Raw genomic sequence first — 27,198 nt, 5'->3', positions numbered from 1 at the left:
ACATGTTTCGTCATTCTGACTTATTCGTGGGGACTAACTAGAGGAAGTGACGGATCGTGGTTCCTAGCCAATAGGAACACACGATCTGTCCTGTCTGAGCAGAGCAGGGAAGTCCCTGTTCTGTCTCTCCTGGTCACGATCGCTCGTGGCCAGCGGTCATCGCGACCGGCCACAAGCACCAGCACCCCCGCTGTGCAGCGGGCGCACGCTTGCTATCCGGACCATGCGAGCCAACGTATCGTGGTTTCAAACAGGGGAGCCAACCTGGCAAGGAGGCACTTGAAGAAAGATGGGCTGCATGGTCGAGCACAGAGACAAGCCTCAAACCTTCTGGCACAAAGGCATTTGGAGTGATGAAACCAAAATTGAGCTTTTTGGCCTCAACCATAAATGCTACATTTGGAGAGGAGTCAACAAGGCCTATGATGAAAGGTACACCATTCCTACTGTGAAACACAGAGGTGGATCGCTGATGTTTTGGGAGATGTGTGAGCTACAAAGGCACAGGAAATTTGGTCAAAACTGATGGCAAGATGAAGGCAGTATGTTATCAAAAAATACTGGAGGAACATTTCCATTCATCAGCCAGGAAGCTGTGTATGGGACGTACTTGGACATTCCAACATGACAATTATCCAAAACACAAGGCCAAGTCTACCTGTCATTGGCTACAGCAGAATAAAGTGAAGGTTCTGCAGTGGCCATCTCAGTCTCCTGACATCAATATCATTGAGCCACTATGGGGAGATCTCAAATGTGCAGTTCATGCAAGACAGCCCAAGAATTTACAGGAACTGGAGGCTTTTTGCCAAGAGGAATGAGCAGCTTTACTATCTGAGAAGATAAATAGCCTCATCCACAAATACCACAACAGACTTCAAGCAGTCATTGATGTTAAAGGGGGCAATACAAGGTATTAAGAACTGGGGTATGTAAACTTTTGATCAGTGTCATTTGGGTAGTCTGTTGGGATTATGATTTAAAAAGAGTAAACACAGATGATTGATAATAAATGACTTCAGCCAAACACTAACCACGAGTGAAAGAAAAGTTTTTGTGTTATCATTCATATTCTCTGAAAAATGGCCAAGAAATTAATCATACAGGGTATGTAAACTTATGAGCACAACTGTATTTATGAAATTAAAATCTGGCATTTCCGCTAACACAATATACCCGTTTAAAGCTCAATTTCAGGTATGGATAGGTTTGCATGGACCAGTTTGGACCAATGTAAGTATGATTATTTTATACCTGGCTAATCCCTGTGGAAGCAGAGAATCTCTGTAGTAGCTGCTGTCACGTTCCACATATGGACACCTCATCGCCCTGCTTCTCCACCTTGTTGAATGAAAAAATGCTTTACATTTATTAAGAAAATGCAAAGTGTTCTCTGAACGGCAACCGTGACAGGCGGGTGAACTCCTGTGGTTAATCTCCAGCAAGGAGAGTTTTATTTTCTGTGAATGGAGGAGAGATACATTGTATCACTCTCTGTCCTTGCACAGAAATAAACCAAAAAAAAAGAAGGTGTATAAAAATAAATTATATAATAAAAAAAATACCTAGATCAAGGTTTGATCTAGGTCAGTGTCAAGGTTAGTGTTTGGGTCTAGGTCAGTGGTTTTTTTTTTTTGTTTTTTTTTTTGTTTTTTTTTTTGGGGGGGGTTGACAGAATTTATTACACATATGTGGTGTTTCTGCAATCATCAGGAGCTAGAGAATTTATTTTGGGTTGTTCTTTGGAGGTAGGTTACGGCAGTACCAAGGAATATAAATCTAAATTAAAAAAAAAAACAAATTTTTATTTTTTTATTTTCACTATTTTTAGCCAGTTTTCCCTTGATAAAAAAAAAAAAAAAAAAAAAAAAAAAAAAAAAAAGCAGGAGATATCCATTACTACTTACCACCAAATGAAAGCCCAATTTGTCCTGACAAAAAATGCGGTATAATCCACCTGGATGTAGTTGTGGTGATATGAACGCTTTTACTAATACATGTCAAAACCATAAAATTGGGCTTAGGCATTTAGATTTGTTTTACCCTTAGGGGCGAAGGGGTTAATAATGACATGTTGTAGATACAGAATTTAAGCTGTAGAATTATGGATTTGCTTTACTAGAGAGTTGCAACCAAAGGCAAACTTTATCTCTATGAAGGTAACTATAGCATTACCTACCATTCACCAGAGCAGTGTTTATTCCACGACCAACATTGTTCTTCACACCACTCATTAATCTGAAAATAAAAAAGGACATAAACTCAATTTTTTTTTAAATGCATAGTCTAAATTTCTCCCTAGCTCTGGTATTCGACATTACAGCTCTTGATTATTAGTTATCCAACTTAGCAGAAGATGCAATCAATTTTTTTTATTTTGTTCCTTAACATTTTTAATGGTTACATACATACACGCACTAATACAATATATATATATATATATATATATATATATATATATATATATATATATATATATATATATATATATATATATATATATATATATATATATATATATATATATATATATATGCAACTATTTTTAAACTGTAGAAAAGAAATAAGAGTCTCGCAGAGTACTTACACATTATCATCCACACAAATCTTTGGTCCAACCACATTAGCTGCTCCACTTGCAATCTTAAAAGCAAAATGCTTCTCTGGACAAATCTTTGAAATTCCACATCTGTATTTTGGAGCTTTAGTAGCTGCATGCAAAAAAAGGAAGGTATTTGGTTTATCGAAGTACTTTGGCATCTTTACTCTATATAGTGACTACATGCCATCAGACTTGGGGCACATGCGAGCTTTTAAAAGATGTATGTAAAACTTTGTCAATGCAGATACCAACGTTGATAAGGGTTTGACAAGCATTGGTAATTTTTACAGCATACACTACATCTATGCTAAAATCAGAAATTTGCTCTGTTTACCTTCATCTGGAGTTATCTATAATCCACTGCAGCTAGGCCCATGTGCATCTTCATATAGGATCAATGAAAGAGTTTACTTCCCAAAGCATGCACTGTGTAACACTCCCTACATCTTTGTTTCCAATATCATCAATAGCATTCAAAATATACAAAAGCAGATAGAACTGCATAATGGCCACATGAAACATTTTAGTCCAGATTTGTTTTTTAAATGAGGCTAAAATGGGTGCGTCAAGTGACAGTTCTACAGCATCACAAGTAGTTGCAGAAGGAAGGGACGCTAGATGAAAAACTGAAGAAGTACTGAGCAAGCAGTGCTACTTGTATTTCATGGCTTCATTTTTAATTCTGACTAGAGTATCTTCACAGCTCCTAGTCTAAATTTACAGACATCCTATGGCAATCATAGATCAGAAAACAACTTGCTGCACAACAATCTTTTTCCCTTCTGACAATCCAACACAACACAACACAAATTAGTATGAAAGTGCATATATATATGTCAAGTGGACCTGAACTGAAATTTAAACTAAAGGGCCAACGGGGGCTCTATAATGTCAGATGCACACAGTAACCCGTGCAAGAGTATCTATAATTCTAAAAGACCCAGGGTACCCTCAGGCACCTTACCTAGGGAAAAAAAATTGTCACAGAAGAACGCTCATGACCCTTCCTGCTTACCCAGTCAGTTTTTACCTCTTTGTTCTCTATCCGTGTCTCTTCCCCTTACTTGGTACCTGGAGTGAGGTTTACCTCTAGGTTGTGATACAGACAATGGGGGTTATTTATGAAAGGCAAATACACTTTGAAAGTGCAGTCGCTGTAGATCTGAGGGGAAGATCTGAAATGAGGGGAAGCTCTGCTGATTTTATTCTTGCATTTTCGTAAATAACCCCCAATGTGCCTTTTTTTGGACTTTTGCATCAAAAGGGAAGCTTCTATTATGCCTTCTTCAGACTGTAGAGGCTGGACAGTACACAAACATGTTTTTGTCCATTATACTTTCCAGGTTTCTAGTTATGCTCCCCATGTTGGAAGCACTTAGTATTTTGACGCCTCCTACGAAGTAGTATCTGCAGTCCTGGGGCCAGTATGCCAGGTAACAGGGCTCTTCCTTGTCAAAAGTAATAAGCTTAACATACATGTTAATGGATACATGTTAACATAATTACAGAAGTAGGTAAAAATCTAAAAAACATATAATGAAATATTTATCATAAGGATATTCGGAATAGAGATTTTAGAACTGATACATTTTATCAAAAAGGTATCCATCTATTCCTACAATGTTAGTTTCCAATATAAACGTGGAAGAGATACAACATTAGTAGCAATGAGCTTCAAGAATTAATGAAGGGGATGGGAGAGGAAGGAAAGGGAATAGAAAAAGAAAAGGAAGAAGAGGAGAAGAGAGGAGAGAAGAAATTTACTGGATTGATCCGAGAGCCAGTGTGGGGTTTAGTAAGGTTTGAGTTCCATCAAATATAATCAACTACCATGGCAGGAGGACTGAATCATCAAAGGATGATGGTGCGGAAGAATGAGCCCATGGGTGCCACATATTTTCAAATTTTGGAATTTGATTATGTTCTATGGCAGCCATTGTAGAGTGGATCATGAAGCTATTCATTCTATGTTTTGAGTCCGCTACCACCAAAGAAGGGGATTTCCATGCTTTCGCAAGAGTTTGCTTAGCAGCTGTAAGGAGCTGGACAAAAAGCTTAAACTGTATATGCGTCAAGTACACAGGTTTAAGATTAAGTAATGCCGTGGTAGGATCTGGTTGCATTGACATTTTGAATAGTTTGGAGGCAATTAAAAATATTTCCTTCCAGAAGGTTGGAGCTATAGGACAGGCCCACCAGATGTGCATTTGTGTGCCCAAGTCCGAACAGCCGCGAAAGCAAAGGGCTGAGCAGGATGGAGAGTATTTAGCAACTCTGGAAGGTACAAGGTACCTCCAGGTCAAGACTTTATAATTGCTTTCAACTGCTAAAATGTTAGGGGAGGAGGTTTTGGTAGGCAACTAGATATCTGACCATTCTGTAGCAGTTATTGTACGTCCAAGGTCCTCCTCCCATTTCTGAGTATAGGAAGATTTTTCCGAGTTGGATCTAACTAATAACAGAGTAAAGAGAAGAGATTAGTCTCTTGGCATGTGGATCCTTTTTACATGTGGCTTCAAAATTTGTGAGTTGATCAAGTGGTGTGTGTCTATATTTGTGTAAGGTGTGAAGAAATTTTTTAATTTGAAGGTACCGGAATATTTCCGAGGGGTAGCCCAAAAGTCTCTCACAAATCTTGAAAAAGGAATAATGTTGGAGGGCGTAACGAATTTATGTAATCTCAAAACATCTAGGGAAGCCCAGACTTTGAATGACTTGGGGGAGACCCATGCTGGGTGAAAAGCCGGATTTTTAAGGAAGGAGAGGAGAGGATTGTGTGGGGATAGTAACTGGTGTTTGATTTTAAGCCTATTCCAAAGGGATATAAAGTGTTTAGTAATAGGGTTATGTAGACCAGTGTGATCTTTAGGATGACGCCATAGAAGGTTTGAGACGGATAAGGGATCACATTCAGTCGCTTCTATTGATACCCACAAGGGGGTTTCTTGTGTTGTATGATACTTTGGTAAGCTTGCAATATGGGCAGCTTTGTAATATAAACGCAAAGTTGGGAAAACCCAAGCCACCAGAAGGCTTAGGAAGCTATAATGTTTGGGAAGGGATGCAAGGTTTGGAAGATCCCCATACAAATGTCGTTGCCCTTTTCTGAATTAGTAGAGTAAAGTATGCTGGGATCGGGAGGACTCTGAACAAATATAATAATTTAGGTAAAATTGACATTTTTATAGTATTAATCCTACCTAGCCAAGATAGTGGAAGGTGGGACCATTGTTTCATTAAATTAGTCACTTTTCTCAGAGTAGATGGGTAATTGGCTGAAAAGAGATCTGAGATAGAAGCGGTTAGATGAATACCAAGATATGGGATTGTTTTTTTTCCGCCCAGGTAAATGGAAGTGCTGATTTTACCGTGTCTTTTTCTCTGTCAGGTAGGGATATATTCAGTGCTAAACATTTTTTGGGGCTAATTGTTAATCGGGATATATTGGCAAACCTATTAAGGATAGGTAATAGATTGGGACCAGAGACTTGGGGAGATGATAAAAATAGTAAAATACCATCCGCAAACAAGCAGAGTTTGTGATAGAAGTCTCCTAGTTCTATTCCGGTTATTGTTGGGTCTAGTCTAATGTATTGTGCTAGGGGTTCTATTAAAAGGACAAATAAAAGTGGGGAAAGTGGACGTCCCTGACGTGTGCCTCTTTCTATTTTGAAAGAGTCAGATTTATAGCCTGCATATTTTATATATGCTTGAGGTCTGTCATAATGTGCGGTAATCCATTTAATGAAGTGGGTTCCAAAACCCCATTTCTGGAGAGTGTGATACAAATAGGGCCAAGAAACCGAATCAAAAGCTTTCCTGATAAAGGGAAAGGAAACAAGAGGGAATGTGGCGAGTTTTGGCAATGTGTGCCAAGAGTACTGCTTGATGCACATTGTCACCAGCTTGGCGAGTAGGCATAAAGCCTACTTGGTCACAATGGATAAGGTTACCTATGATTTTGTTGAGATGGGATGCCAAAATTGTCACTAGAATTTTTATGTCAAGGTTTAAAAAGGGGTTGTAAAGGTAAAAGTTTTTTCACCTTAATGCATTCTATGCATTAAGGTGAAAAAACATCTGACAATACCGGCCTCCCCAGCCCCCCGTTTTACTTACCTGACCCCTCGAAAGTCCCGCGCTCGCCCCCGACATCCTCTTCGTTGATCAGCCTGGCCGCTGATTGGCTAGAGTGGATGGATTGAAAGCAGCGCAGCCATTGGCTCGCGCTGCTGTCAATCACATCCAATGACGCAGTGCGCCGGGGCCGAGTGATACAGTGAGCGGCTATGGCCGCCAGCTGTATCACGGGAGCGCGCCCGCAAGAACTCACCACCATGCGAGGGAGCTCGCATGAAGGTGTTTAGTTCTTCCGGGGAGAAGCTGAAACAGCCGCCGAGGGACCCCAGAAGACCAGGTTCTGGGCCACTCTGTGCAAAACGAGCTGCACAGTGGAGGTAAGTATAACATGTTTGTTATTTAAAAAAAAAAAAAAAAAAAAAAAAAAAAAAAATGTAGCTTTAGTGTTCCTTTAAAAGTGAAATGGGGCGGAAATTCGAGCAGGATGTGTTATCGGAATTTGGTTTTGGGATCATGCAGTTAATTGCCATTAGTAATTCTTGTCTAAATGAGTATCCTTCTAATATTGTATTGAAAGCTTTGGTTAGGAGTGGAGAAAGGATCTCTACAAAAGCATGGTAATATATGGCTGAAAAACCATCGGGGCCTGCTCTTTTGTTTTGCTTTAGTTCTTTAATTGTTTTCACTACCTCTTCCACTGAAATGGGTTCTTCAAGAGGAGAATTTTGGGTCTGAGTTAGTTCAGGAAGCTTTAATTAAGAGTAAAAGGCATCAGCTTCAGAAGGATTAAATTCATTAGTTTCCAAATATAGGGAAGCTAAATGAAATCTAAATTTGTGGACTATTTTAACCGGATTGCAGGTATAATTATTCTTCGACAATTGGAGTTGGATAGGATTATATCGTTTATGCCTAGAATTGAGAGCACGTGCCAACATAACGTCCGGTTTGTTAGATTTCATAAAGAAGGCGTGTCTAGAACATAGCAGGGATTTATCCGCATTCTCTGTGAGAAAGATCATATTCTAAAACGGGCCTTTTCTAATCTAGTTTTTGTGGTCAAAGGATTATCTTGGAAATTTACAAAGGCAGTGTTAAATTCTAAGTCCAGTTTGCGTTCAAGAATTTTTTTCTCACGTTTAAACACTGCTGATTCCACGTAGTACTGGCTTATGTGCTTCCAAGAGAGTCAATGTAGAAATTTCAGGGGAGGTATTGTGCGTCAGATATTCTTTTAAGGCTTGGTCAAATATGAGGCGATGAGATAAGTTTTTAAGCAATATATCGGGGAAGTACCATAATAAGTCGTGCGTTTTAGGTATAGTAGATGCTATGGTAGTATATACTGCGTTATGGTCTGACCAAGGGATTGGCATGTTTGATGAGAGAATCTCTGGTAACATACCAACAGTCAGGAGTATGTGGTCGATTCGAGAGAGGGTTTTATGAGGATGCGAGTAGTAAGTATATTTCCTTTTTGCTGGGTTATGTTCTCTCCAAGAGTCGACTAAGTTATATGTCAAGAGAAGTTGTGGAAAAGATTGCTTGGTTGGGCTTCTCGGTGGAGAGTATGGCGATTTATCTAGAAATGGGAGGAGGACCTGGTTTGAGTCTCCACACACAATAATTGTACCCATCTTGTGCGTGGATACTACTTGTACAAGGTGAGATCTAAAGGATGTAGGCTGTTTGTTTGGGGCGTAATAGGATACAACTGTAACTGCTGTATCCATAATATGTCCCGTAAGAATAATATATCTCCCTTTGGGATCTTTGATTTCTGATTTGAGGATAAATGGGATAGAGCGGTGAAAAGCTATAAGGGTTCCACGTTTCTTAGTGGTAGCTGAGGCCGTGTAAATTTGTGCACAAGAGGAGCTCATATATTTGGGTGTGGAGTCTACTGTAAAGTGAGTTTCCTATAAGCAAACTATATGAGCTTTCTGTGCTTGAAAGAAACTGAACACTTTAGTGCGTTTTTGCGGTACATTAATTCCCTGTACATTCAACGAAAGAATGTTTAAGGGTGCCATGGTAGATAAAAGTGATGATTTTTACCATTATTCACGGATTTCTGGCTAAATGGATCAATCCAATTTAACGAGAAAATGGAAAAGGTGAAGATGGACCAAGGATAAACTGTAGGTAGAGAAAAACATGTAACATGAGTAGTAAGATATAATACTGTAAACAGTAGACGATAGATATCAAGAATTACCCGTGATGAGGGAGAAATCTCCCCGTCAAGGGAAAAGGGGCAGACTTCAAATCGTCCACATAATATTAGTGGGCGATCGAGGGAGGCACATTGGGACACACGAAACTGCCGTGAAAAGAGGACAAGCCCTATGAAAGGATCATCATCAAGATGTATAGGGACGTAGCCAGCTCGGCTATAAATAAATGTTAGGCCAAAATCTCCGATTGATCGTACTGGGACGTAAATGAGATCAGTACTGGAGAGTATTATTAGAATTTATATTAGGGTGTAGTAGGGGAAAATATGTGAGAGGATTATGAGTATAGGGATGGGGAGTGGAATAGGGAACTGGGAAAGAGAATATAAAAATGAGCAAGTGGACCTATAACTACCGGGAGATACAGGTATGGGTTTAAATACCACAAACAAAATGATTAGAAAGTGGGATTTAGATAAAATATCGCTTGGACTGAGCTATATCAGGTAAAACTACCTATATGCTGAATGCATCTATAACATTCGCTTAGTAATGTTCAAGCAAGTAAAAACTGAGTTTGAATGGATAAAGAAAATGGTAACTGGATTGCGCAGTAAATCTAGATCGATTAAAGAAAAATAGTTCATACCCTTCAATGGTAGAGCCAATTTAGATATTATGGAATGGCCTCCCATGTTGGATGGGTACACAGCACTATCCAGTATCATGTTTTGCCTATACGCCGAAAGGGCACAAATTACATAAATAGATACCAAATGGTCTCACAAAATTATTAAGGAATCCTTCCAAAGGGAGGTTCAATATTAAATTATGAGGACCAATGCAAGATACAGTTTTACAGTCTTTTCAGCCCCGAGACAGTCATTCAGCGACTGCACTCTGGAAGAGTGGGTGAAACAATGAGGTGTTCAGAAGAGACTGTGGGTAGGACAAGTGGTCAGTCCATGGCGTTTTCTTGATCCAGTGGAAGGGAGGCTAAACGACTCCTCTTATAAGCATGTTCGTTTCCTATTTGCTCTGGAGATTGAGAAGAGCTGTGTGGGGTGGAAGGGGTTGGCCTCCTTCGTGATGAGTTAGAGATGTGTGGATCATCCACAAGGCGCAGATCTTGTAATACTCATTGCAGTTCTTCTGAGGATCTGCAGGTAAACTTTGAGCCCTGGTATGTAAACCGGATGGAAAACAGAAATCCCCATTGATAAGTGATACGATTACTTTGTAGCACTGTCAGTTGAGGTTTCATTGATCAATGCTTAGAGATAATCAATTGGGATAAGTCAGTAAATAACTGATAATCATGACCTTGGAACGTTAGATTGCCTTTATCTCTGGCTGCAGCCAGAAGTTGCTCTTTTGTGCGATAATAGTGGAGTTCTGCGATAATATCGCATGGAGGGCCATCTGTTTTCCTGGGCATCAGGGCACGGTGGACTCTGTCCATTTCCAAGCTTTCTATAGGTAGGGCCGGTTGGAGTTCTTGGAATAAGGCCGTCATGGTTGAATGCAGGTCAATCACAGATTCAGGGATACCTCTGATGTCTGGCTCTGTTCTCATAGTCTTCCAGCTTAGATTATAGTATTAAATTTTCCTCTTTAAGGTTTTCTATTTCTGACATGTTATTTTCTGCTGAAATTTCCACCTCATCCACTCTAATTTCTAATGCTGCTGTACGAGCGCCAATTTCTCTTATTTCTTTTGTAAGGCTACTTGTAATATGCTCTGAATTTTGTTTCAGTGCTTTTTGCAGCATACATTCAAATTGCTTTAAAGGTAGTGGGGAATCAGCTAATTCATGTGGAGAGTTTTGTGAGGGAAATAATGCAGTATCTGACTCAGAAGATTCTGTTTGTAACAGTTTCTGCTTCTGTTTCTGTGTATGGGGGCGCGCTGAGGTGCTGTGTGAGGCAGGTGTTGGCGCCATTTTAGCTGCAGCCCGCACCTGTGACTCCTTTGTGGAGGTTTTAACCTTACTGCGGTTACCTCCTAGTACCATATTGAGGGTCCCCAACAGAGCTCCAGGTTCACTGGTGGAAGTAGGATAATCTGTAGTGCTTTGTGTCAGCTGGTATGCTTTAAAATTCGGCTTTTCCTCTGTCACGGAGCGGAGCTCTAGCAGTGCATAACTGCTCTGTCAGACTCCGTGCATGCACCCCCTGTAACAGGGCTTTTCAACGCTCTCGAATACAGCCCCAAATAAGCAGCACAAACATGGTGCTGACTTGAGCAGCACGGTTGTTCTATTAAAAAATACTATTAAAGCGCAAAAAAAAAAAAAAAAAAAAAAAAAATTCAAAAAACACCAACGAATGTTCCAAACACATTTGAGCGACATTACATCTGCAGGAGAACGTTAGCCAATGTGCTTATTTCAAAATGCTGTAAACATCACTTTAGGGCAGGGGTCTCCACACTTTCTAAACAAAAGGACCAGCTTACCATCCTTCAAACTTTAGGGGGCTGGACCCATCGTTGGTATCAATGGGAGGAACAGTGTACCATCTGTTGTGTCAGTGGGAGGAATAGTGTGCCATCACTGGTGTTTGTGGCAGGAATAGTGCCCCACCGTTGGGGTCAGTGGGAGAATCTATTCCCCACTGTAGCTGACAGTGGGGGGAAAAATGCTCCAAGACCTGGATAAAAGCAAGCAAAGGGCCGCAGTTCAGTTCTACACATTGTGCCTTCTAATTTTAGAGTGGCTTCTTTATCCTGCAGCATCCTATGGAGCCCTCCTTGCATGCAGGGATTAGAGTTGCGTCTCCCTACAAAGAAGCACACAGCCCCATAGCCTGGAATGGCAAGGCACTCCCCTACTCTTCCTTCCTCCTCCCAAACAATTCTTCTTCAAATAGCCTGTCTGGAGAGTGCACTGTCTACTGTTAACTCTTTCCTGTGAAGATGGGAAGTTCTGGGAAGCAGCACCGAAAGTGCAGGAGCCCGCAGCATTAATAGTTGTAAGCTGCATGCGCTGGTGTAAAAAAAAAAAAAAAAAAAAAAACTGTCATAAATCGTTTAAGGTGAATGTTTATTTTATTGTAAACAATGTGTTAAACTATAAAATGCTGAAAGTTCAATACTACTTTAAAAAAGTGCTATCGATGTACTGTAGAGCCAGTGATAACTTTCTTTAAAAATGAACCATTTCCATAAACTGACTGATTGACTTTACTTACTAGGATGTGCGCCATTATCCAGGGGCACGCGAGCTAAAAGTAAAAAACAAACAGGCATTAAGATCATAATAGAAGTTAATGCAAACTTGGATACATATTGTTTTTCATAGGAGTAAAAAATAAGCCAGTGCGACTCTTCTGCTTGATTCCGAGCATGCGTGAAACTTTGTGCGTCCGAATTGTGTACACACGATCGGAATTTACCACAACGGATTTTGTTGTCGGAAAATTTGAGATCCAGATATCAAATTTTGTTTGTCGGAATTCCGACGGAAAATGTCCAATGGAGCCTACACACGGTTGGAAATTTCCAACAAGCTCCCATCGAACATTTCCCGTCAGAAAATCCGTTCGCGTGTACGCGGCATTACATGTACCTTGTGAAGTGACTGGCCTCAGGTGAAACACAGATGAAACAAATTCTCCTACATAGGTTGTACCTGTTTATCTGTAGTCTTCCCTTCCCTACATTTATTTAAAGTCCAGAATGTATAAAGCTTGTCTGAGCTGTCAGAAAACGGGGCGGAGAGCTGAAATTACACTCTGCAGGGCTCAATGAGGGGAGCTCTGAGAGCTGATTGGAGGGAACAGACCCCCCCCCCCCCCCCCCCTCACACAGGAACAGGGCTGAGGCTGTCAATCAACTGGAGATCCCTCTCCTTCCACCCTTTTTCTCTTGGCGTCAGGAAAAACTTTCCAGAAGTGACTGATGCTGACAGCACAAAAATGAAGCAGAAGACCGAAATACCACTTAGTGCCCTGGATAGAGACAAGTACACATGATATAGGGATATGCTCTGTTCATAGTTCATTTCTGAGGTTTACAACCATTTTACAGAGAATCAGCATTCGACTCTTCTGGGTATGTCAGATGCCTGTCCCCATGCTGTGCGTAGTGTAGTGCCCTGTAGTGGTGTAGCAGACATTGGATGGAAGGACAGCAGGCGGTGTGGGACACAGGCATAGACAAACCCGAAAGCACTGGATGCTAAAAACTATGCAGGAAGCTGTAGTTTTTAAAGTGCAAAGTAAGGACTTCCTATCTGCCAGGGGGCAAGTACCGAGTCTTCTTATGCAGACAACTTTATTGTTCAAGTTTTTTCAATTTTTTTTTTAAATGTTGATTTCCAAAAATGACAGATTTTAGAAAAGGGGCTTGTGATCACAGCACTTTACAAGAATGGTTAGCAAAATGACAAATATGCACCAGCATGGTGCTTGCTACCCATTAAAGTGTTCCAGATGTTCATTGATACTCAGTTTTTTTCTTTCACTCTTGCAGATGTTGACCTGACTCTTAAAGTAGAACTCTAGAATAAACCTAACTAGTCCCAAAGATCCTCCCTCCTCCATCCTAACACCTATGCTGTCTAATTGTGTAAGAAAGATGTATATACCGTACTTAAAATCTGAACAAAGCACATATATCTGTATTGTTTAGTTATCCCTCTTCAAGGCTCTGTGTCATTTCTCTCTGGTGCTTCGTTCCTCTTATCAGTCACTTATGAGAACATGAGATACATTTGTGAAGGGGGGGGGGGGGGGGGGTGAAGATGAAGAATTTTAAGACAATTATGCCCGTTTGAAGGGGTGTAGGTAGGGAACAGAAGACTGCAGATAAACAAGTAAAACTAATGTAGGAGGCTTGTTTAATCGCTGTGTTTTATCTGAGAATGTTCGCTTTACTGGGTATATGAGAGGGTTTACAACAACTTCAAGGAAAGAAATACAAGAATCACACAGCATAGTACTTACCTAAAATTTTTCCTAAATTGGAATCCATTTTTATATCAAATACTTGAGATATCACATAAAAGGTGAGTAAAAAGGCTGCTACTGCTACAACAAATTTTATGGCACCTAAAAGAAATGAAATGAAACAAAAGCCAGTCGATCAAAATCAAATTACAACTTTACAGCATTGAAATGTCTAAATGTTTACACAAAATGTAGTAAAAATCAAAGCCAGTAATTCTCACAAATGATTAAGGGCCCATTTACACAGTGGATCCAGAAAGTATTCACAGCGCATTACTTTTTCCAGATTTTGTTATGTTACAGCATTATCCAAAAAAGGGATTCAATTATTTTCTTCAAATTCTACAAACAATACCCCATAGTGACAACGTGAAAGAAATTTGTTTGAAATCTTTGAAAATATATTTTTTTTTTTTTTTTTTTTTTCCATATAATAATAATAATAAATCACACGTACATAAGTATTCACAGCCTTTGCTCAATACTTTGTTGAAGCACCTTTGGCACCAATTACAGCACACCTATATTTGGGCAGTTTCTCACATTCTTCTTTGCAGGACCTCTCAAGCTCCATCAGGTAGGATGGGGAGCATTGGTGCACAGCAATTTTCAGATCTCTCCAGAGATGTTCAATCGGATTCCAGTCTGGGCTCTGGCTGGGCCACTCAAGGACATCACAGCGTTGTCTCATAGCCACTCCTTTGTTATCTTGGCTGTGCGACTGGGGTCCTTGTCTTGTTGGAAGAAGAACCTTCGCCCCAGTCTGAGGTCTAGAGTGCTCTGAAGCAGGTTTTTATCAAGGATGTCTTTGCTGCATTCAGCTTTCCCTCGATCCTGACTAGTCTCCCAGTTCCTGCTGCTGAAAAACATCTCCACAGCATGATGCTGCCACCACCATGCTTCACTGTAGGGATGGTAATGGCCAGGTAATGAGCGGTGCCTGGTTTCCTCCAGACATGATGCTCGCCATTCAGGCCAAAGAGTTCAATCTTTGTTTCATCGAATTAGGTTTCTGAGAGTCCTTTAGGTGTCTTTTGGTAAACTCCAGACTGGTTGTCATGTGCCTTTAATTGAGGAGTGGCTTCCGTCTGGCCACTCTACCATACAGGCTCAATTGGTGGAGTGTTGCAGAGATGGTTGTTCTTCTGGAAGGTTCCCCTCTCTCCACAGAGAAAAGCTGGAGCTCTGTCAGTGATCAGTTTGACCGAGTAGCCCGCTCTAGAATGAGTCCTGGTGGTTCCAAACGTCTTCCATTTACAGATGATGGAGGCCACTGTGCTCATTGGGACCTTCAATGCTGAGAAATTTCTCTGTACCCTTCCCCAGATCTGTGCCTCCATACAATCCTGTCTCGGAGGTCAGACAGACAATTCCTTGAACTTCATGGCTTGGTTTGCGCTCTGACATGCACTGTTAACTGTGGGACCTTACATAGATAGGTGTGTGCCTTTCCAAATGGCAAAAGCTGTGAATACTTATGTACATGTGATTTTTTCTTTTTAATAAATTTGCAAAAATTGTAAACATCCTTCATCATCGGGTATTGTTTGTAGAATTATGGGGGAAGTAATGACTTAATCTATTTTGGAATAAGGCTGTAACATAACTAGGGCTGCAACTAACGATTATTTTCATAATCGATTAGTTGGCCGATTATTATTTTGATTCATAGATTAATAACCTTTAAAAAAAGTGTGGTGTATAATTTAGTTAATATGTAAAGTTTAAAAAAAGGCAATTTATTCTTAAATATCTCTATGCAGTAGTAAATGTAAATAACCAACTATATGGTTAGGGAGCAAAATCTCTAATCCACTCTGAGAATAACAGACAGAAGAGATATACTGTATATACTATTAGTGGAGACATAGTATATACCCTCCAACAGTATATTAAAGGGTGAATCTGGTAAATATCATCAGACTCAGAGATCACATTTTTTTTATTTAAAAAACAAACAAATGTCTTCCTTCAAAAAAAAAAAAAGTCATTTTAAGAACGTTTGTTCAATTTTCTAATCATTAGTGGCGTCAAATCGACGTTCATTTTCAACCACAGTGATGGGAAAATTTGGAAATAGAAAACTTCTTGGTCAAAGGAATTTTCAGACAGTGTATGTGGTTTTCGTTCAGAAGTTACATTCATTTTAAAAACAGACTGTTAAAAACAAGTGAAAAGTTTCATGAAATGAAAAATTCTTTCATTCAGCAAATGTACAAAGATGTTTTGTCTGAATATTCTCGTCTGAAAATTGATCGGTGTGGCCAGCATAAGGCTCCGTACACACCGATGCAATTTGCTTTAGATTTGTTTCTGCAGTGCGCTTTGATTTTTTGCGCACATGATTTTGATTTTTTTTTTGGACAATTTGTTGTTGGGCAGATTAAAAAAACAAATTGCTGCAAAAACGCATTACATGTTTTTCTGCAGCTTCTCCATTGAAGTATATTGAACCAAAAAAGCACCTTTTTTTTTTTTTTTAAACACAAAAGTCCCTGACCCTTTCCAAATATGCAGCGGCTGAAAAAAAGCATAGTTACAGTAGCGCATTATTTGCTCTTTTTGTATTATAAAGGGCTCATTTTAGTTTTTTTTTAACCCTGTTATGTTACTGGCCGATTAATCGATTATGAAAGTAGTAATCGATTAGTTGTCGATTAATCGATTAGTTGTTTCAGCCCTAAACATAACAAAATGTGGAAGACGTGAATCGCTGTGAATACTTTCCGGATGCACTGTATGCATGCACACTGCAGCAAACATGCTAATGCGCATGTATAGGAAGAAAGAAGAAAGACAAAGGAAATCTTGCAGGGAAAATGACTTGTAAATAGCCCCTATAGTATTTGTTCTATGCTGCCACCAGTACGAATTACCAGTTCAAAAAAAAGTTAAACCGTCTGGAATTGAAGACAAAATAACCTCAGAGTTTGGGCTGATGTTTTTATAAAAAAAAAAAAAAAAATGGGGAAGTTGTGGTCTTCTTGCTATAAATGGCTTTTATTTATGGTTCAGGGTTTCTGAATCAAGGAACAATGCAAGAAAATATTCTAAATATTCAACTAGTGTAGCTTAACATTTTTTTTAAAGCTAATCACCCACAACTTTAGCTGAATGAACATCCAGCAGAGAGCACTGTTTAACAATGTACAATCACAGTGGCCAGTCTTTGCTAAACTAGTATTTCAGCTACTGGAAAATCCCAGAGTTACACCTAAAGGTTTCTTCTTTATCCTGGCGTCTAGATTTTGAATCAGATCTCCCATCTCCCCAGGGTGTCAAGATCCCTGCCCTTCCAATGCACACACCTGCCCGTTAAATTCAGAATATATTTTATATCATAACTAGAAGAGTAGATACACTCAGAAGAAGTGTTGCAAGTCATGGCTACTAGTCATTGTGTCAAACACCCACATACATACATCCATGAACAGTGGCGGCTGGTACTAAACCTTTGAGGGGGGTGGGGGGCAGCTAAACAAACCCCCCCGCCCCCTCCAGGTCCGCACTCACCCAAGTCCCAGTGCTGCGACTTCCTTGGCTTCTCTTCCCAGCTAACCCGATTGGCTGGGAGGAGAAGCCGGAAGACAATAGCAAACATTGATTCGCTAGTGTCACAACTGGGTGGGTTTGGGACGCAGTGCTCTGCGCCCTGAGGCCCAACCTTTCTCAAGCCAATTAGAGCCTCAGGCTCTAATGTGGTTTGGGGGAAAAAAAAAAAAAAAAAACCAACCCACACACCTCATAGAAAACTATTGAGTCCAGCGCCACGCATGCATCCCCGCATGCAAACTAGGGTGGTGGCGCCCCTTATGGACCGGCCGCTCCTGATCCCCAATTCCAAAAAATGTGGGACGCTATGTAAAATCTGTGTATATGATTTTACATAGTGTGTAACATCAGCTCACAGACAATGATGATTACTCACAGATAAACTATTGGTGATAGCACAGCTATGTAAAATCTACATAAAAAAAAAAAAAAAACAATGCAATGATTTGCAAATCTCATAAACCCATATTTTAATCACAATAGAAGAGCATATCAATTGTACCATTTTAAGAGAAAAAAAAATAAGGTAATTTTGAAACGGATGGCAGCAACACGTCTCAAAAACATTGGGACAGGGCTATGTTTACCATGGTGTATTATCCCCTCTTCTTTTAACACTGTAAAAGTCTGGGAATTGAGGAGACCAGTTGCTGGAGTATGAGAGGAATGTTGTCCCATTCTTGCCTGATATAGGATTCTAACTGCTTAACAGTCCTGGGTATTTTTTGTTGTCTATTGTATTTAGTTTCAAGATGAGCAAAATATTTTTAATTGGTGAAAGGTCTGGACTGCAGGCAGGCCAGTTAAGCACCCAGACTCTTCTACTACATAGCCATGCTTTTGACATGCAGTTTAGCAGTGTCCAGTTAAATATGCAAGGCCTTCCCTGAAAAAGACATCTGGATGGGAGTATATGCTGCTCTAAAATTTGGATATAACTTTCAGCATTGATGGTGCCTTTCTATATGTCATAGAGTAGGCACTCCAAGATTACCCCATAAATTGCCTACAGAGATTAATAATAAAAATAAGAAAAAATGTCTCTAAACGGTGGGAATGTATCGGTGAGTATACAACTGGAAGAACGGCATTAAAAAGCCTAATTTAACCACTTCAGCTCCAGAAGGATTTATCCCCTTCCTGACCACGCCATTTTTTTTGCAATACGGCACTGCGTTACTTGGGCAATTGCACGGTCGTGCGACGCTGTACCCAAATAAAATTAAGGTCCTATTTTTTCGCACAAATAGAGCTTTCTTTTGGTGGTATTTGATCCCCTCTGTGGTTTTTATTTTTTGTACTATAAACAAAAAAGACCGACAATTCTGAAACATAAAACAATATGTTTTACTTTTTGCTATAAAATCTTCCCAATAAATAAACAAAAAAAAAAATTATTTCATCAATTTAGGCCAATATGTATTCTGCTACATATTTTTGGTTAAAAAAAAAATCCCAATAAGCGTATATTGATTGTAGATGCTATAACTTTTGCGCACACCAAACTATGGGATAGATTAAGGGACTTAGCGAGACTGCGGCATTATGGAGGACAAATCTGACACCAAGTGACACTTTATGCACTGGATGAAGCAAGAGATCCGTGTTTCAGCTTAGCTGAAGCATAAGACCTCTTCTATTCTGACAGAACAGAGGTCTGCCTTGTTTACATAGGCAGACCACCGTCCTGCCTTTCCTCTGAACAATCGTGGCCGCTGGACTCGTTGATATTGGCACCCGCTGTGCCCAATCACATTGGGGGCGGCGCACACGTGCCCCCTAGATCATGTGCACAAAACCACATACAGGTAGGCCAGGCTGCCCTGCTGCAGTATATATGCGGTGGGCAGTCCAGAAGCAGTTAAACTCAACCAAAGAACTAGATTGAAAAAAAATATTTATATATTGGTAAAAATGGTACCAATCCCATATCATACACACCTAAAAACATGCATCCACCTCTCTCACTATATACAAATACTTAATGAGCCCCTATAAACATTGTATAGTAATCAAAAATTAAATAAAAACAAAAATGATAATGGTGGATAAATGGAACTATGGGAGACAAAGATAATACTTTGTTAGGCAAAAGGAAAAACAGGCTAATAGCCATTCAATGATAATATCCTTGTGATAGATGATGGTAAATATCAATACTCCAAGGTGCCAAGTAAAGGGACAAAAGAAGAAACATGGATCTTTGGTTGACTCATATTGTGAAACCTCCTATGGTGGTGAGGGAGAGATGAATTTGCATGGTACAGAGGAGGATGAATGTTCACCAAAACAAAGTCAATGGCTGTCTAGAGCATATGTCTGTATGGTCCAGGATGGATTTTGTGAATATAACCTCCCTCACACATCAATGCACATTCAAGTAAACCATTCCATTGGCTGCCTTGGAAAGGTCTCCTCAAAGTAATCGAACAAGACCCACAGGTCACAAAGTCAATGGCTGTGCTTTTTAAAACATGCATGTAAGTATTGTATACTTATCCATCCAGTAATTCATGGAAAAATAGAACCATAGTTCTCATGTAGGGGAATGCACTTCCTGAATGCACGTAGCCATGCACCAATGGATCACCAATGGGGCACTCCAGAAATGCGCCTCTGGAAGAATGGTCAAACATTCCCATAGACACACTCCTAAACCTTGTGGACAGCCTTCCCAGAAGAGTTGAAGCGGTTATAGCTGCAAAGGGTGGCCCAACTCAATATTGAACCCTACGGACTAAGACCCCATACACACTATACAACTTTTGTTGTCCGATTTGCTTTAGATTTACCAAAACCATGTAGTGCAAGGTCTTTCCTGATTGCATACAAAATTGAAAGTGTTTAGGTTTGCCCTCATATAATAATGTTTTGGTAGATCTAAAGGAAAAAAAAAATCTACAGAAAATTGTATAGTGTGCATCCAGTTTAAGATTGGGATGCCACTAAAGTTCATGTGCGTGTATAGGCAGGCAACCCAATACTTTTTGGTAATATACAGTAGTGTACTTCAGCGGTACTTCACTATCAGTCCTTTCCTTTCATTCTGGGTACATTATATCCTGGCTGAATATTCATAATAAGGGAGATGGACCTGATGATCTGATGTTAAAGCCGCCATACCTGGCCACCATTATTAAGCCTGAAGTGACCCCTAGACTGAAAAGCTGGGGGCCCATTCCATTCGGTGAGTGGGGACACAGGAGGGGGAGTTTTGGCACGCCTTGAAAACTCTGAAGCACTTTGCACTTTTAATAAAAATTAGTGCAGCGCTAAAATCACTGAATAGATAATAAAAAAAATAAAAAATAAATAAAAAATCTCACCAAAAGTAAATATTGACATAATGAAATGGTGAAAACAAGCTGAAAACAGAAAACTAAGGTGGGGTATTAACTCCAAAAATAATATTCTGTGTTCTGGTGTGCCATTAAATATATATTGTGAATACTGAATCGCATAGTATTGAGGCAAATCGAAATAAAAAAAAAAAAAAAAATATTTAATATATATATATATATATATATATATATATATATATATATATATATATATATATATATATATATATATATATATATATATATATATATATATATATTTATATTATATTATATATATATATATAATAAATTCATCAAATATATAATAAGTGCATTCACATAAACAAGTGAACATATTATTCCTCAACCATGGGTAATTAAATATTATACCTCAACCACTGCGCCATCTTTACTATGGGCTGTAAGGGCACTTAAGTAGGGAATAGGTAAGCGCCTCCATTTTAACTAATGGCATACCTAAGTCAACGGAGCATGGAAAAAGGAAGCTAGGAGACTAGAATAGATGCCCGCGCCATCTAGTGGCTAAAAAGAATACTAACAGATGTAAAGTAAAGATGGCGCCGTGGCACTATTTATATGACTTGCGTGATGACGCAGGTATTGCAGCCAATCTCCAGACGACATCCGCTAGTGACGAAACGCGTAGGGAGGAGCCTGCATTTCTGACGTCATCACGCTTTCCTCTTCGGAGGCGAAGGTTTGGTAGCGGACAGCGAGCGAAGGAAGCCTCGGGAGACGCCGCCATTCGGACCCACTGTCATGCTTGTATGTGATCGCGCCCATTCAGCTGTTTTTTGTAAGTGCAAGTCTTTTGAGCTTAATAAAATTTACTCAAATGCTACACTATGGGAGCCCTCTCTGCTTTTATGTTTTGAATGACACCGACTGATACAGATTAAGCAGCCCTGGATGTCCTATAGGTTTTTGGGAAACCGAATTCCCTGGGCTCGTTGAGACCAACATATTGGTCTTTTCAGCTGGTAAGGAGAATACTTACTCACCTCGGGTGTTCCATCTCACTGGATGAGGGTTCAATGAGACTTATTTAAATTTTCATCACATATGTTTTATATGTCTTCACTTATGATTATTAGACTCACATCATTATATTACTCCTAAGTTATATATATTTGGAGTGTATTTACCCATGGTTGAGGAATATTTTCACTTGTTTATGTGAATACACTTATTACATATTTGAGATAGATAGATATATATAGATATATCTATCGATTGGCCTCAATACTATGCGATTCAATATTCACAATATACATTTAATGGCACACCAGAACACAATTTTATTTTTGGAGTTAATACCCCACAATAGTTTTCTGTTTTCAGCTTGTTTTCACCATTTCATTATGTCAATATTTACTTTTGGTGAGTTTTTTTTATATTATTTATTCAATGATTTTTGCGCTGCACTAATTTTTATTATATGATTTTGGGGTTTGTATTGTAGACTCTTGGTGCTGGCGGCTTTTCTTTCTTGATACAATTTATATTTAAGTATATCTTTTTAGCGCAGTGTTTGGCCATCTGGCTTGTTTTATCACTTTGCACTTTTGTTGGATTGGAGCACATCAGTCACTTTATATGGACAACTTTTTATTAATTATTTCTTTCTGCACATTCGTTAATGTTGTGTTTGCTAGCGCTGTAGTCATATTTTATTGTATTTTGTCAAGTGAATAGCACTTTGTGTACAGCAGCTGCATCTGACATTTTCACTTTCATTTATTGTCATATTTGTTACACCATTAGACCGAATTTATATATTTAAAATAGATTTATTCACAGGGTGACAGGTGGGCCACAACTTTCAGCAGCCCTTACGGGGATACTGCTACAGATGTGTTGTGCGTTTAGAGATGATATTCTGCATACCTTGGTTGTAACGAGTGGTTATTGCAGTTACTGTTGCCTTTCTATCATCTCAAACCAGTCTGCCCATTCTCCTCTGACAAAGGCATTTTCATTCACACAACTGTCACTCACTGGATATTTTCTCTTTTTCGGACCATTCTCTGTAACCCTAGACGGTTGTGTGTGAAAATTCCAGTAGATCAGCAGTTTTCGTTGCCCGTCTGGCATCAACAACCATGCCACGTTCAAAGTCACTTAAATCCCCTTTCTTCCCCATTCTGATGCTTGGTTTGACTGTCAGCAAGTCGCCTTCACCACGTCTAGATGCTTAAATGCATGGGAGTTGCAGATAGAGAGAGAGATAGAGAGAGAGATAGAGAGAGATAGAGAGATAGAGAGAGATAGAGAGATAGAGAGAGAGATAGAGAGAGAGATAGAGAGAGAGATAGAGAGAAATAGATAGAGAGAGATAGATAGAGAGAGATAGATAGAGAGAGATAGATAGAGAGAGATAGATAGAGAGAGATAGATAGAGAGAGAGAGATAGAGAGAGAGAGAGATAGAGAGATAGAGAGATAGAGAGATAGAGAGAGATAGAGAGAGATAGAGAGAGATAGAGAGAGATAGAGAGAGATAGAGAGAGATAGAGAGAGAGAGAGAGAGAGAGAGAGAGAGAGAGAGAGAGAGAGATAGAGAGAGAGATAGAGAGATAGAGATAGAGAGAGATATAGAGAGAGGTATAGAGATGAGAGAGAGAGAGAGATATATATCTCTCTCATCACACACACACTATATGTATATCACATGTAATGTCATAAAAGAAATGACAACATGCTAGAAATGTGAACCTGCTAGAAATGCGGGTTCTTATGCCATAATCCTCAGCTTTGTTTCACTATGTAGACAGTCACCAATTTAAACAAGGTAGAAGATCAAATTTTGCAGAACATTACTGGCAGAACACTTGTTTGGTGAAGGAGGAAAAGGATGACAGACCATTTACCTTGAAAAGGTCACAAGTCTGCAGGAACACCTCCCATTTCTAACCTTGTCAGTAGCATCAGACAAGCATTACAGATCATTATAGGAAGCCTCCCGCACACTTGTCTGCAGCAAAGAGAAAAGCCTATATAGCTGGTTATACACTTACTACACCCACTAACAGATTCCACCATCCACGCCATCAGTGCTGGGCCAAGATTATCCAGTGCCCAGGGCAAAGATGGAAAACCATTTGCCCCACCGCCAGCCTATAACCCCCATCAACCCCCCACCCCACAGGGTAGAGAAGGGGACTGGGCAAATATATCAGCGCATGCCAAAATATCCGTAATGCTTGTGGCAATGCAATTAAAGAGTACCAATGTTGATTGCACATCTTGCTGTGTACCAACTGTGTTTCTATGTCATGAATGTTTAATCATTCTGTATTTAACAAGAATTCAAATTAAAAAATAAAAAAAAATACAAGTTTTTATTTGGTAACAGAAAAATGTGTATGGAGGTACACTGCAGAACACTGAAAGGCCTATAACTGGTGCACAAATATGGGGCTACCAGTGGCAAAGGAAATGAAACAAACCATTTTTCCTGCGTGTGGAGCTGGTGATGTCACACAGACATTAGGGACATTGTGAATAGAAAGAAAGAAGTGAAACAACCGAAGTGGGGTTGTGATGCCACACAGACATGGGGGGGGTTACCAGGTGAAAGGGATAGAACGCGGTATAAACAGTTCATGAAAAATATGTTGTTGGGCTGGGTAGAACAGTAGGTGTCCGTTCACAGAAGCCACTATCCCCGCATGTTATACAGCACGACTGGGCAAATCTCCCCCTGTGGCCCCTTCAGCTGTCAAAATACCCCAACAGCAGCTGCATCTGACTGGATGCAGCCACTTTTTACCTTTGGCTGACAGAACCACCCACTGTAATTAGGAGTGACTTCCTGAGCAGGAGTGGGGGCTGCTGGAGTTAACTTTTCATATTAGCAAGCTAATGATTGGTTGCTAGGACCACTGGGCGGTATTAGCAACCAACCACCTACTTAAAAGGTTAACTGGGGCAGCTCCTGCTCCTACCCTCTGTCCAGTACTGTGCTGCCTCCCGCTCCCTGCTTTGCAGTGAATATGTGAGCAGAGGCGGCTGAGGGGGAAGGACCAGCAAAGCAGCAATGTATTCAAAATCTACCCGTTGGTTGACAGGTAGATCACGAGCGATGGGTTGCTGACCCCTGATTTAGAGAATAGCCTTTATCCTTCCTCCTAAACTTCAGGGTAAAAAAAAAAAAAAAGTTGCGCGTAAAAAGGGATTTCTTTTTAAAAATTTCAGCCTTACTGAATGTTCTGCCTTTTCTAAAAGGCATGGATCCTTTAGGCGACCCTGATCCTAGTCTGCAGCTGAAGCTGGAACGACAGGCAAAAACAAGGCTTTGCCAGTTATATGGGATGCAACCTACAGTTCCTTAGAGACCAGGCATATTTTCATGCCTTTTTAAAGCACTCTGAAGATTTCCTTGTACATTCCATGCCAATATCTGCTCTCATTAGTCCCAAAAAGGACCAAAAACACACATGCAAAACGATAAAGAAGGCTGGCATGGATGATGGTAAAGCATGCAGTGCTCACAAAAGGCCAATGCCTTAAACTTAAATTTGTCGGGGATACAGCAGCAGCTGCTTCCATATTTAGGGTGTGCTGTGTGACATGCTCCAAGTTTGCACCACCCCCTCCTGATTCCCCTGTGACAGCAGGCGGGGGATCCTCTCCCTGCAACCGCTGTCACTGTTTGAAGACAGCATTATTCAGCTGTGTCATTCATTTACAGCAAGCTGTGAATAGGAAAACTACAAGTCGAGTCTAACACCGTAGCAGACAGCTTTTAGTTTCTATGAGGGTGCTGATGAGTAGTTCATGGACACTTGCTCCAGCATTGTAATTGTCTGCCTGTACGGCGGTATAGTCAGGGAAGTTAGAGGCAGAATCTGCAAGAGCCTACTGATTGTGGGTGCAATGGGCTACAGGCTCCTCTGGAAAAAAATAAATAAAAAAAATAAATGCACAATTTATTTTTCTACAAAAATATATGCATTTATTTTAATGGGGTTCTTTTTCCAGTGTTGTATTGGAATTCACAGGGCGTGGATACCAATCACGTATAGAAGTAATATGTAAAGTTTAGGTATGCACTCTGTTTATTCTTATCTCTGTACGAAGTCTAAAAATAGAACATTAAGACATATTCGGGAAAGTTGCATTCCACAAGTACTATCCTCATTAGGCCTCAAGTGCTGCACTGAACAGGTTTCATGGAACCTGTGTAACCTGTTCAACAAATTATACCTACAGTCACTTGTGATAGAGAGATACTGTGGAACAGAATCACTCAGTTGGAAATACGACAACTCAGCTATTGAAGAAATCAAAAATCCACGTACCTGCTATTCTCATGTTTCCCACCAGCTATGGCAATGTTCTGCCTGAAACAATAAACAAAAAGAGTATTATTGTAAGGATAAAAAGGGACACAATGCTTCCACAAGCAGTTGCTGAATCTTTTCATGACCAGAAGTATTTTGTGTCTTTGTGGCTGGAGTCATTATATTTGTATTCCCATTTCAAGTGTTTGGGTGGTAGAAGACCGATTTATGACAAAGAAACCTTCTGCAACATAGGCAAGTCATTATTAGTGCCTTAATTAACTACGTTAGTGCATAGCAAACACAATTTATAGAAGGCGGTCCTTTGGGGAGACATCTCTCTAAAGCGGGAAAAAAATAAAAATAAAATAAATAAAATCCTCTCTTATAGTTAGTGGTCATCAGAACATGTGTCCTCAAATGGAAGATTTCTCTTCACCTCCTGCTCTGGTGACAACTGCAAAACATTGGATTTCTCACCACATCCCCATGACAATGGTCACCAGGACAAATAAAGAGCCTAGATTTACTAAGCAGGAACACAGACAGCAAAAAATACAGAGAGTATGTTTGAAGGCAAAGGGTGGTCACACCAAACAGCATCAATTATTCTACGTACACTTGCACACAGTTTTTATAAGGAACTTGGTAGGTTATTCCAAACATCTTGGAGAACTAACCACAGATGTCCTGTAGTTGAAGGCTGCCTCAAATCCTTCTTTCGCTTTATGTAATCCCAGAGAGACTCAAGGATGTTGAGATCAGGGCTCTGTGGAGGTCAAACCATCACTTACAGGACTCCTTGCTTTTAAGCTGAAGATCATTCTTAAAGAAATGTATGTATGTCTGTGCAAAACGGTCTTCCCTGCCCAAAAGAATTGCAATTCTGCCACTCCTGAAAACCAGGCACTCTTGCAAGACAACATAGTCAGTCTGCCTCCAATGCATCAGTAGCAACACAGCTTTATCAAAAACACAAGCTAACAGTCTACTTACTGGACAACGAAGGAGCAAGAGAACACCGATGGGGTCAGTGCTGCCTTTTCCGATCCTAGCTGGAATACTGCTGCTAAGGAGAGGCGTGGAGGTTGATATCAAGACAGACAGATTTAGGTAGCCAGCTAGATGTACAACTACATAAGGATTACAAATCGGTGTTTTAAGGGATTTAAGAATTGCGGCTTGATGAGTTTTGAATGTATTGTAACT

General features: G+C 39.9%; 1 protein-coding gene across 3 annotated transcripts in view; it reads right to left on the bottom strand.

Moving 5' to 3' along the window:
• Positions 1 to 27,198, bottom strand: part of FAM3C (FAM3 metabolism regulating signaling molecule C) — a 94,052-nt gene that overhangs the window by 19,820 nt on the left and 47,034 nt on the right. For all 3 annotated transcript variants that reach the window (XM_073619803.1, XM_073619805.1, XM_073619806.1), the window contains exons 2-6: positions 26,008 to 26,049; positions 13,807 to 13,911; positions 12,052 to 12,084; positions 2,588 to 2,711; positions 2,180 to 2,238 (exon numbers count right to left, since the gene is read on the bottom strand). In XM_073619803.1, the coding sequence (XP_073475904.1) occupies positions 2,180 to 2,238; positions 2,588 to 2,711; positions 12,052 to 12,084; positions 13,807 to 13,911; positions 26,008 to 26,020 (334 nt within the window). In that variant the 5' untranslated portion in view covers positions 26,021 to 26,049. The remainder of the gene's footprint in view (positions 1 to 2,179; positions 2,239 to 2,587; positions 2,712 to 12,051; positions 12,085 to 13,806; positions 13,912 to 26,007; positions 26,050 to 27,198) is intronic.

The sequence above is a fragment of the Aquarana catesbeiana genome, linkage group LG03, assembly GCF_042186555.1.
Source record: "Aquarana catesbeiana isolate 2022-GZ linkage group LG03, ASM4218655v1, whole genome shotgun sequence".
NCBI lineage: Eukaryota > Metazoa > Chordata > Amphibia > Anura > Ranidae > Aquarana > Aquarana catesbeiana.
This window is presented reverse-complemented; position numbering and strand designations above follow the sequence as displayed.